At 32.8% G+C, this 13,608-nt stretch overlaps 1 protein-coding gene and 1 pseudogene across 1 annotated transcript; one reads left to right on the forward strand and one right to left on the reverse strand.

The window, feature by feature from the left end:
* Positions 1–2,851: 2,851 nt before the first annotated feature.
* LOC116336660 (epoxide hydrolase 4-like) lies at positions 2,852–6,560 on the reverse strand. Its single transcript, XM_031760656.1, has 8 exons — positions 6,170–6,560; positions 5,989–6,068; positions 5,872–5,916; positions 5,666–5,778; positions 4,705–4,768; positions 4,341–4,445; positions 4,138–4,277; positions 2,852–3,983 (listed from the first exon to the last, which is right to left on the reverse strand). The coding sequence occupies exons 1-8, from the start codon at positions 6,359–6,361 to the stop codon at positions 3,691–3,693; spliced, it is 1,032 nt and encodes a 343-aa protein (XP_031616516.1). The 5' UTR covers positions 6,362–6,560; the 3' UTR covers positions 2,852–3,690.
* A 960-nt stretch (positions 6,561–7,520) lies between these two features.
* Positions 7,521–8,411, forward strand: LOC116336774 (annotated as a pseudogene).
* The last annotated feature ends 5,197 nt before the right edge of the window (positions 8,412–13,608 follow it).

Consider the following 13,608-nt stretch of genomic DNA (forward strand, 5'->3'; position numbering starts at 1 on the left):
GTCTCAATTTCTAGCATAAATGTAATAATTTTCGTACAACTTTTTGATTCTATCGTTACCGATGATTCCTCTGAATTCAGTTCTGGTGCAAAAATACACAATGATATCGTCAGACTATCGTCGTTACAAGAGAAAACACAAATACCATCATTCCCGAGATTCAAAATCTTTGGCATGTCGAATGCAAATTGTTGAATTGATATTGTATATAGTAATGTTCCATCTTCAACGCTTCCATTTTCTTTTGCTGATAAAATTGGTGAGTGTCGATTCGTAAATCTATGCACCAGTGCAAAATGATAGCGTTGTTGTTTGGATGTCGTCGGTCATCTGCATCAAAGCCTCCATTCATTTCTCAGCTCATATTAGTCGTGGTGATCTTAGGTTTAACGCTGGGTATTGATGAATATTATGATTGATTGAAATCATTGATGATACATGATCGTTTCTTGGCGTGCTGTCATTGCTCATCACCACGAAAATGTTTAACCAAATAAATTCGAATCAAATGTGAAACTAATATCACCGAAAAATTCAATATTGATAAAGTAAAAACAATCGAATGCAATTGCCTGAATAGTGTTGGTCGTTCATAGAAACGTGTCACAATAATATCACCGTTTCTTCATTTTTCACAAATAATAGCGGCTATTAATTCGATTCTAAACAATCAAAATAATCGTTCGTTTCGTTGCGATTATGTAAACAGATATTGTATATTTCAAACGGTTCGATGCGATATGATAACGAGTGACAGCGGGCAAACTATGAATTGGTATTGGAACATTTATTATAGAAAAAAAAAATAATTAAAAGTCACTATATTTTTATATTAAATTTATACGATGCGAAAAGAAGATGTGAAAAAAAAAACAATGTCGCATCAGGTGACCACTTGAATGCGTTTCAAAAATTAGCAAGAAATAAAACAAAAATGAAGAGAGTATAACGAGAAGCATTTACGATACTGACTCGACGTTTCGACCACCAACCACCACCACCACCACATTCACAATCACCACCAACAATAATAGCACATTTTAGAGAAGATCGAAGAAGCGAGAGACGAGAAACGAAATCAAGAATCAAATAATAAACAACAACAAAATCTAAAATATATCTGAGATAGAGTGAATGCATATTTTCATAATTATATTTAGATGAAAACAAAATAATTAAAACGTACTAAAAAAAAACACACATATTAATGATAATCAGTGAGATTTTTCTCTTTCTCTTATTCGCTGTAACTAGATAGATGTTTGTATGCAGGCACATTTCTTCAAACAATTTTTTTCCCCCGAAGTCACCACCTCTCTCACAAAATTCACATCATCATCGTTCCTTGCCTTCATTCTCAACTTTTCTCTGCCAAAACGAAACGTTAGAAGGGAAGAAAAGAACACAAAAAATATGTGACCGAAACTGAATTTTTTTTTTTAAACTGAAAAAATGTGTGTGTGGTTTTTTATTCAACATATAAAAAATCTAACTTTTTTGGCAATCGCAATGGCAATCGTAGCATAATTGTTACAATTTTGGTTTCCTTTTCATTTGATTTTGAATAGAATTAAGTTCAAATTGATCTTAAACGTGAGATTAACAAGAATAATAAAAATGAATGTACATTGTGAATTACACATTTAACTCATCAGGAAAAAAAAATATTAATCCAGAATCTAATCCTTTCGAGCGATGGTTTATTATAGGCAATCATTTAAAATAAAAGAAATCATATAAACTGATTTTTCTTCGATTTCTTTTTCAACTCGCCCATATCGTGAGTAACAAATTGTTGAATGAAAAGCCAATTCAGTCATTTTGACAGTAGCCAAAAAGAGAATACTGATAAAATACATCGCATTTTTCGTACGATCCTCCTCCTCCTCCTAATTTCACACACACACACCTGATGAGTCTCCGAAAGTATAGCTTTATTTTACAAAATGCAAACATTTTGCTATCGAGCAGCTGTTGTGAAAATATGAGAAATTTTTTTCAGGGAATATTTATTAGATGACATCCAATTAAAACAACAAAATCATATTGATAATTTATGATGAAGCAACAAGAATTAAAAAAAAAATCATGAACTCATTCACACCTAATCAAAAAGTAAAAAATAAAATACGAAATTTAAGCTATAACAGTGAGTAAATCTTCAGCATCAATAATCGATGGGAAAAAAATTAATTAAAAATAACGATCGAATTTTAAACAAAAGTCAAATTCTTAACACGGTACAGACAGTTTGCAAAAACTTGATAATGAATAATAACAAAATAACAGAGAAACGAACGAATGTAATAAAAAATCAATTGATCATTTTAAACAAATATTTTTAAATAGAGTGAGAGATCGAAGTAGTAGTAGTAGAATTCATTTAAAATACACGTTTTACTGATTAAAAAAAAAAACCAACAACAATATACAATTATCAATTTGTGCTATTCCTCGTTGTCCGATTTTAATTCAGCAATTTTAAAGATCAATCAAATTCAAACACAAATTTATGTATATTCATTTTTCATGCACACAACAAACATTTAAACGAACAAGATACATATTAAATAATTCGATGTGTCACACACACACAGCTTTCTATTTATGTATTGTTTCAATCGAGATTTAGAGAAGAAGAACAATCTTTTAATAATTTAAAAAGAAAAATGATTGAAGAAATGGGGGAAAAAAGGTGAATCGTTTTAATTTGAGAAACATATAATAAAAGAAAATATCTAAAATGCACAATACAATATTTATTAACTTAGATTGTATTTCAAAATTGATTTGCATTATTTTTCTCTCTTCAATTTGATTTTAAATAAAAGAAAATGAAGCAACACAAAAATGAGAATATTTAGAAACAGCATTTATTACACTATGTGACACATTAATACTTTTATGAATAATTAAACCGAGCCAAACAATTTTTTCCCTCTTTTTCTGTCAATTTGCCTCTCTCATTTAAAATGATTGCCGTGCTAAATATTGCAATATCAACTAAGCGATGGAATAAGAACTGACACGATTTATAATTTGATATTTTCTTGCGAATGTTTAAAAAAAAATAGTTGGAGTCGTCAAAATGAAAACGATATAAACGAATGCCTTAAGACCTTAATAGAGTAAGGAAAATTACATTGATTTCTATGTTCTCTCGATAATTTTCTTCATAATATGTTTACTTAATTTCGACGTGTGTCAATTTGATCAATAATTGAAATGTGTTACAGTCAATATCACAACAACACAATACAACATGCTTTGTTTGCATAATGTTTGTCTTTTTGTTTTGAATATGTGTAAAAGAAAACAAGAGTTGTATGCAAATCGGCGTCATTCATTTTCGAATTGAAAGAAGAAGAGGAATATGATGATGAAAAAAATGAATGGCCTGGTGCATCCGTAGTATTCATCTAGAGCAGAAACAATAAATGACAAATTCTAACTTATTCAAATGGATGAACAGCACACCTATAGCGTGCATGTCCATTGTAGTGATTGGCAAAAAAAAAGAGTTTAAAAAAGAAAGAGATAAAAACAAAAAAAAAAAAGAATGCCCAAAACAAACAAAAAAAAAGAAAAGTAACGAAAATAAATAACATTTTTTTCTTGAATCAAATCCCGAGTCTTTTTCTTTGCTGTGTTGTCCATGTGTTGTTTATATTTCAGTCAAAAACTGGACGATTATATGAGTGCTTCAACTGAACAATCAGCGGGTGAACCGAGAAATTCTCTTAACAATTCGTTTACGGCGTGCGATTGATGTTGCTGCAGAAAATGATTGGCATCTTTCACGATTTCGACACGAATTTTCGGATACCTTTTGGCTGTTAACGCAATTGCATCCATTGAAATATATCGTTCATATTCACCCAATACGAACATTCCATCTGTACCGTCTAATTCATCCGATTTTTGTACTTTTGACGCGCCACCAAAGTTTGCACGATAGTAATTTATGCCAGCCGATAATGTGCCTAGAAATACATCATAATAAAATCTTGTTTAATAAAATTATTTAATTTAAATTCGAGAAATCAAAATTAATATTTTGTGATGTCAGGTGTCTGCTGGTTTCTATGCGGAAAATGCGTAAGTATGTGCTTTGTTTTTGTACACACAATTACTTACCCGGTTTGGAGAAGGTGTATTTGTAAGCCTCCAAATCATCGGCATTGAAAAATTCATTAAATACAGCCGCAAATCCAGCAAAGTCATCGGATGACAACATTAGCTCGGGCAAAATTGGCATTTGAAAGAGTAATATGTACCTATATAAGAGCAGTCAAAACATTATTCGAGCGCGTTAAGGTATGCCATTTGATTTAACATACCATGATTTTTTAAATTGATCCAACGATGAATTGAACAATTTCTTGAAAACTTGAGAAGACGGGGCACCCATCATCACGTACTTGTATATCATTTGCTTGTTTTGACTTGAAGAAATGCAGAAAATCATAATTTATCTACTTCGAGTGGTCGAGAATAAAAGGGGGAAACAATGTCTTTATTAACTTCTTGATTGGCAGATAATTGAGCAGTGTCTTTCAACGTTTTGATGGGGTCTTCAACGTTTTTGACAACACTTGTCAGCTATCTCTTATCAGAAATAAGTCTTAAAACTTGGTTTCGTCCAATCTCACTTTTATTCTCAGCACAACATAAGACAAAAAAAATGTGTTTAAAAAGTCTTACGCAACAAACTCCCAGCCAACTAACGCGCCCCAGTCATGAGCAACTAAAATGAACTTCTTTCGATCTGAAACAATGGAAATTATTCATTAAAAATTATAAAACATTTTCGTATTATTACAATACACCATATCGAGCTTAATGACTTCCGGTTTTTATTTCTAATAAATGACGATGATTTGCTTTAATTTTGGTTTCACTTGGAAAATTTCCAATATTGGATCCATGAATTGACACAATTAAATGTCAGATCAATTTTTAGTAACTGATTAGTGTTTGGGAGATTCCCTAGATCAATTTTTTTTCATTCATTATTATATTTGTGTTACGCTCTAATACGCATTTATTTAATCATAAATTTTAAAATAAATTCTAAATGAAATTCGATTGGTCTAAAATAAATTTGTTCATACAATTCGTGAATAATTGCTTACGCATTTAGGGAAGAAAATAAACTATAATTTCTGGTGGAAAAGTAATTTGATTATATTTGTGATTCAACTGGCCTCCCGAGTGGAAAAAAAGTGACTAAGTTACTATTGACTGTAAGTGACAATAGTTAGCTATATTCATGAATTTTAAAATTTTGTATGGAAAACAATCGACTATAGTTACTCAGTCAGTCAGGCGATTATTTTGGGACGTTTCGACTATCGGGTGACTATGATTATTGTCAACTATAGTTAGCTGTTGCAGTTAACCATAGCTTACTTTAATTGATTGAAGTTAACTAAATTTAACTAAGGTTGCTTGTTTCTACAGTCAATAGTCAGTCAGTTTGTCCCAAAATAGTCAGTCACTTTTTTTGTACACGGGCTAGATCAATGTTGATGATTGTTAGAAAATACAAAGTTTATGGCCGGAACTTTGTTGAATTCATATGATCAATGTTCGTTCTTTAAATAGCTTTTTGCGAAGTTAAATATCATCACAATTTGCGTGATTTTCAATAAAATGAACTTACTCAGATATTCGATTAATGCACGTAAATCATCAACCATGTATTGGATTTCGTAATTTTGCTGATCACTCGGCCGTTCGGAGAGATTGTAGCCTCGCATATCAATTGCTACAACCCTAAAACGATCGAATAAATAAAGTAAATAATAACGATTTTTATTGCCATATCAGATATTTTATTGAATAGAAAATAAAAACAAAAAAACAAACCAATAATCCTTGGAGAATTCAACAATTTGATGTCGCCAACAGTACCTGATCAAATGGATAAACATTTTTAAATTCATTACTAATCACACACGCAATTCCTACACTGCAATCGCATACCAAAATTCTGGAAAACCATGTACAAAAACCATCAACGGCTTGGTTCGATCTCCGCTTTCAACGTAGTGTAAACGAATTCCCTGTACGTGTAATTTAGGCAAACAGTAATAAAAAAAATCAAATTTTTTACGAAGCTAATCGTAAATGTAAATTACAAATGATTTGAATTAAAATGACTTACATTAACTGTGGCAAATTTATGAACGCCATATTTGGGATCAGTCAAAGCGGCCGGTGCATTGGGACGATCTTTTGGTTTCCATGGTTGCGATGAAAACTTTGTAATATATAACACACATAGCCTAAGGACGATCACAATACTGTAGACACTACAAAATGTCCAAAGTATTACACTACGAATGAGTTCAAACATTTTGCCTTAAAAAAACAATCTATTCCACTCAATTTAGTTGATTTTCAATCAAAATGTGCGTATTTGACAAAAGTATATTGTACGGTACGCACACAAAATGTTTCTTTTTCAAAACGAATTGAGAAGAATCGAAAATATTCCAGTTATTTGACAGAGAGATGACTTTGTGTGCTGTTAAATGTACAAATGCCAATTACATACTATCTACGTCTACTAAATTGAAGCGAGTTGATTTCATATATATATGTATGCTTACAAGAGTCGGTTTCTGTTATACAAGTATACGATGTGCCGTGCGTACATACGTACCAAGTACACCTAATACGTACTGTTGCTGGTGTTTGTTGTATGCTGCTCTTTGTTGCGAATCGAAGCAAAATCATGCACTTAAATGATGTGGTTAGAATAAAATCCCGACTCAAAATAAATATGCGGCCATCGTATCTGAACTGCAATGCTGTATAGGCGCTACAAATATCTAGGGCTACTCAGACAGCAAAAAACCATCACTGATTTTTTTTTCAAGGCAATTGTACATTTATGAAAGACGATGCGTTCCAATTTTTTGATTTTTATTTCAAGTTGGGTATTTATTCTAGCTCATTCAAATATTCTGTCTATGTTCATATATTCTTATCAATATTTTGATAAATTCACAATTTCGATTTGAAATCATGATAAGCGAGACAAATAAAAATAAAATAAAATTTGATTGGGACACATCGCACAACACATCGCATACGTTTTATATTTTATTTTCACAGAATGAATGTGTAAAATGCACGCTTGACTTGGTAAATGTTTTTCAATTTGAATTTCAATTGAAAAAATTGTTTACTTACATTAAAAAAAAAAACAATAAAGATAAAGGTAAAAGAATAAAAACTGTCTGGAAATGTTAGATATGGAGTAAATTTTTTTTTCTCGTAAAAGAATAAATTCTCCTTTTTTCTCATCAAATATTCAACAACAGAAACTATGATAGAAAGTTATGAAGAATCTGGATTTCTTCAATGGAAACTTCAATACACGCTCAATTTGATCTGTATTGATGTAAGCTTGTCCACGCTTTGAATTCAAGTGGTCAGTTTAGATGCTGTGTTTGATCTCATTATTTATGTGTCCAAAAGGATATAATATATCATGAATGGAATTCACAATGGGTTATCTAATCAAATATGGAATGAAAAAAGCAAAAAGGTAAGTGATCGATTCCATGTACTTTCAATGAAATGGCAGGCTGATCAATTTGTTTGAATAAAAGTGCAAACGCTCCAATAAAAATCATTCGTTCATAAAATGATTGGGTCGAAGGAAGTAAGCGAACCAAGTAAAAATAATAATAATGAAGTTTACGATTTATTGTGAAACTTTTGTTCCACCATTTTAATTGTGTTTCGTTTCAGATGTCGAGGACATGACTTATTTACAGAAATGTGATACAAAATTTATGTTCATAAGTGTGATTTTGGTTTTGATTTTTACAATGAATGGAGTTTTATTTGGTTTATACTTAACTCTGACAACACAGAGCCACCAAGCAATCCGTTAACTGTAATTTCTCGATCTGATTGGATAGCTGCACCGCCTAGACGTGAGTTGACACCACTTGATTTGTCCGTAACACATATTATAATCACACAAACGGCCACTGAAAACTGTACGACACAGGTATTTATACCATAGAATGAACTTTTCCTCATAATTTCCAAACGAATATTTTCTGTTTTGCAGACATCATGCATCGATCGTGTTAAATCGACTTCAAAAATTGGACATGGAGTTACGACAATGGGATGACATTGGATACAATTTCCTAATTGGTGGAGATGGTTCCGTTTATGTGGGCCGTGGATGGGATGTTTTAGACGAAGACACAAAAAGTGATGGTTTAAATGGCATTCGCATTGCATTCATTGGAAACTTTGATAAAATCAGGCCGTCAAAATCACAACTATATGCAGCACAGAAATTTATCGAAGTAGGAGTAAAATTGAAAGAATTTACACTCGATTATAGTCTTTACGGTCGTCATCAACTAATACCTTAAGTTTAAGTCAAGTGTTACATGATATATAAATTACTTACCAAAAATATAGTAGATGACCAAGTAAATGTTTTTTTTTTCTCGATAAATAAAGCTAGTAGTGAACACCGCTTGTAAACTGGTATCATTTTGACTGATTTATGTAATCCTGTTCATTTTACATATGTAGAAAAAAAAGTTTGAGTAATTTTGAAGGTTTGAGATATTCAAATCTTCGTTCAATTATGCTCAATGGAATGAATCATACTTGTGGTTAAAACATCGACTATACTCCGCATAGCATATCCAATGCAATTGGATGGTTGTATAGTGTCGCCATCATTCGTACATTAAAGCAATTATTAGTTAAATCACACAAATTTAAACGAAAACAGAAACAACATCATTCACGCGAAAATTGCTCGTTTGCGAAACACTTTCTTTCTTCTCTGAATCTTTGTTTCAAAACTTTGTTCAGCTTGTTTGTAACAATTTCACAGCAAGATGATGTCAACATATAACCATCAACGACCGTTGCCCTTATGTGTCTTTCTCGCTGTTTATGGTAAATGGTTGTGGCCAATGATTATATCTATAAAATTGAGGACAAGCGTTTTCATACGAATTCTGTATGACGCTGACGACTGAAATCGCTTTGATACTTTCGTTAGCGTGTTGATGACGATGTTGATAGTGCATTGATGCCAGATATCATCATCCTCTCCCTCCTTCTGTGCAATTTTTTTCTTGTGCTTTTTTCTTTCTCTATCTATCTCTACTTCACATCGTTCTTGGTTTTCTAAAGAGTGTAAATCAGAGACAGAGATAGAGTGAAAGAGATAGCGTGAGAGAGCGAGTGTGTGTGTGTTCGTGTAAAAAACTCGAGCATTTTCTTCATAAGAGATTCGCAACACGTCTCCTCTATAAAACGTGTGTAGAATGATTGAAACAAACTATAAACACGTAGAGCTAAAAAAAGCCACATTCTACCATTTATCGCAACGTATACCCCAAGAATGAAGTGTGTATTATTTGGAACAACTTTTATTTTCTCTTTGTATTGTAAGTCGTCATTGGAAATTGTTGGTTAATATGTCACTTAATGTGTCACGATAAAAAAAACAACACGAACAAGAATATATGAAAGACACACCACCGCATCACCAATATTTAAGGTGTACATAATAATGGATACAAATCGAATTGTCGATTTGATGTTCACTTTGTATTTTTAAATCGGGTAAAATTTGCAGTATGTGATTGTTGCACACAAGCATACCAACACCATTGTATACAAGCCCACGTTGATGATATCATGCAACATGGAAATATGAGGCTCATTTTCACGTTGTTTACCATTACAACATTCCCTCTCTCGATTTTATTTTTCTTTTCAACAAAGTCATTGTTCGAAGCTCTCTTGATACTCGAAATGAGGTGTGATGTGTATGTGCATGTTTTTTCTGGATATGATTCAACACAAACAGTTAATGAGAGAGCAACAGAGAGAGAGAGAGAGAGAGAGAGAAATTACGTACATGAAACGACCCATTGAACTTGACTGAACAAAATCATTGAATCGTTCATTTTCTGTAATTTGGTTCGCTTGATTTTCTCTCCACATCTGTCCGTGCAATAAAAAAACACGTCAATTTTAAAGCATGATTGCAACCATAAAATTATTTTATGTGCTCGTTTCTGTCGGCAAATTCTCATGTTAATTGCACTAGTACCCTTGCCTCTCTACTTTCTTACTCTATCTATCAATCAATCACTGTCTATATCTCTCTTTTTCTCACCTACACGACTTTCTGACTCAATGACAAAACTTTCACAGTCGAAACCGGGCAGTGATGTTGTTTTTTTTCCTCGTATTTTGACATAAATTGCAATGGGTTAATTTCTTAGTGCAGAACATAGCAAACAAAACTGGTTTTGCCTTGAAGCGAACATTTTTGAGAGAGATTAATTAGAACAATTTAAATTCATAACCATTAGATTCTATGGTACCGCACGCATTACAATAACTTTGACTAATAATCAAAGTGCGCTTCATAAAACAGCTTGACTTCAAATTTTCAATGCCAATGCAGTTGATGCGGACACTTGTGTTCAACAGCAACCACATCAAGTGCACATTACGCTACCGAACAAACATTTTAACTGTCAGAAAAGAAATTTTTATTCGACAGACCGAGACTGGAGAAGAGAAAAAAGCGGGAGTGAGAAAACGAAAAAAAATGCAACAATAAAAATTATACGGCATAAAAATTGTAATTAAATTGTTAAAATAATCTGATTTTAATATTTGATTTTATGCCGTGAAAGTGAATGTGAATGGTATCTATGTATTTTATTCAGTGTGTATTTGTGTTGCAAATGAAATTTGGTTGAATCAGTATTAACGAAGTGCCAAAAATCCACACAGATTTAACCTGGATTTAACCGTTTTCGTAATTGGGGTTTTGTTGGTTGTGAAACAAAGTGGTATAAACAGAGTGCGTGAGAGATTTTTTTGTTGTTGTAATAATATGGCATTTGTTGATTAATGTGGAATATTAAAAAAGAGAAATGACGTTACAATGGATAATAAAAGGAAAAACAACACATTAGATTTGTTTTTCGGCTACTTACAAAATGTTGATTTTTAACCTTTGTGCACATAATCCTTCTCTACGTATCCTTGTCTTTGGCATAAATGAATGGTGGCTGAATAAAAGATGTGTTGATTGAATTATGTTAGTCGCCGTTGGCATAATCATCGCCTCTTTCCTAGTTCGCATTCATTTTGGGTTCACTCGGTTCAATTTTTGATCAAAAACTCTTTTGAACCAGCACAAAAAAAAACACACACACACAAACACAACAACTCTATGATTTGGTCTAATCTATATCGCTAATTTGGCATTTCTCTTTACAAAAATTGCGCGCATCATCGCTATCGCAGCCGACAACAACTAAAAAAATTCCGTGCCACATACTAAAATTGAATACCGTACTGTCGACGAGTGTGAATATTTTATGTTCCGATGAAAACGAAAATGAATAATTTAGAAATGAAGCATTGCAGAGACGACAAGGAAAAAAAGGCCTTAAATTGAATAACTTTGACATTTTCTTGATGATGTATATATTATTTCAACGTCATTTCTCTTGGCTGTAGAAAAATATATCATCGTTACCTTAAGGTAGCACCATCATCATCATGCACATTACATTCATTTAACATATCCGTCATACGCCTTTCATCTTAATTAGTGTCTGCATATTAAATAAATGTGATCTTTATTTTGACAACAGACAAAAATGTTATCGGATGGGTATTTTCATGGTAAAACTTCTATAACCTCCTAACTGAGTGGGTCGGCTTGATTGCCAACCATCTGAACATGGTGTTGATGACAAATCAACACGATACGACAAAAATGAATGAAAATTAAGACAGCTCATATACAGGATCTTTTCCTCATTGAAAACTACGTCATTTCATATCTCGTCGGCTCCCCCCCACATGTCGCTTTGTTATCACTCGTCTACGATGCATCATTTCAAAAAGCTTTATCGCATGATATATATACTCTTGCTCTTCTCTAAATTCACCAAATATGAATGACAAACATATGAACTTGCTACACTTTGAAATCGTACTATGGAATAAACGAAACGAATGTTGCTTTTAAAATACACACAATTCTATGGGAAATCATTGAAACTGAGTATAAAATGAAGAATGCAAGAGCCAAGCACATCAAACATACACTTCGTCACTTTTATTCGGCCTGAATCTCTCTCACTCACAGTTTGTCAGATAATATGTATGCATATTTTATAGCGGTAAATTAAACTTATTATTTGTTGTAGCATTTCCACTTTCAAATGGGAGGCAACAACTTTTTAGATTATGTGTTACGAAATTTTCAACATTTCCACTGACGAGAGAGTAAATGATTTAAACGGAAGTTGTTTGGCGTGCGTATACAGGAATGAGGAAGCACGAACAAGAAAGAGAAAGCAAGAGAGAGAGAGAGAGAGAGAGCGAAGATGGGCGCATTATGCTTTTGTGCTTACGAAATGCTGACCGCATGCTTGTAATTTTGCATCGTTGTTCGTTACTCGATGCTCGATTACTTTTCAAAGCCAACTTATATGTATTTAATTAGGCAAAAAGTTTGCATTTACGCTCTTTTCACTCGGACAAAATACCGTTGACGTCGCCATCATCGTTGTTCTTGTCGTACGCTCACTCATTGCTTCGGCCTTTAAATTGTTACTTCGGGCCAAGGAAGTGACGAAAAAGTGTATTTATGTGAAAGAGAGAAGAAAAGCGAGAGGAAAATAATAATGATGTACTTGAAGGCACGAAAACTTTCACTATGAAAATGAATAAAAATCGTCTCTATCATTTCTCTAAGAAATTAATGTAAAATGTTTCCGTTTTTTCCTTTTGTTCTCTTGCTGTTTCGTGCACGCTCCTCAACCCCTCTAAAGTTTTCATGGTTCTCTCACTGTTCTGACGATTTCAACACCATTCGTGTGATGTGAAAGATAGAAAAAAACCATTTAGGCTTTAATCGTATAATGTGGTTTCACTTTGAAGTCTTTCTAAAGGTGTTGTAAAATTAGCTTTTACTTCCAGCATCTTCTCTACGGGAAAAGAGAGCTGTGAAAAAAGCAGCGTATAGCCGAAGATGTTGAATGCCTTACGTTTGCCATCACTTCGGTCCACTCCGCTCCAATTCCGCTCCACAAATACATAAAACGATGAATACCATAAGATAAACATGAATGCCGAAATGATATTACCGAGGAAGTCAATATACTTTTTATATATACATATGATGACTTTTCGATCAATTCAGTGCCGTTCCGTTATGGCAGTGAATACACTTAAATCATAATTATGACATGATAACTTTTTTTTCTTCATCTTCTAGATAGCTGCATAGGCGAAATATGACGCGTAATATGAGGTAATAATAACATACAGGAAGACGTTCGATTTGAATCGGTAATATATGCCAAAAGCATGTTCATTTTTTTCCAACTTCTTTCTCATCTTTTCGAGAGTACGTACGTACAGGTGCCGTTGAAACCAAATAAATGCTTATTTTATATTCATTTTCAATGGATATTTCAGTTTGGCCATGAAATCAATTCAATCTTCTGTCGGCAAGTGCCACGACAACACCATCGATAATATCGAAACTGTGTGGATATAGAT

The sequence above is a fragment of the Contarinia nasturtii genome, unplaced genomic scaffold, assembly GCF_009176525.2.
Source record: "Contarinia nasturtii isolate CC-2019 unplaced genomic scaffold, AAFC_CNas_1.1 Cnas_scaffold_187, whole genome shotgun sequence".
Taxonomy (NCBI): Eukaryota; Metazoa; Arthropoda; class Insecta; order Diptera; family Cecidomyiidae; genus Contarinia; species Contarinia nasturtii.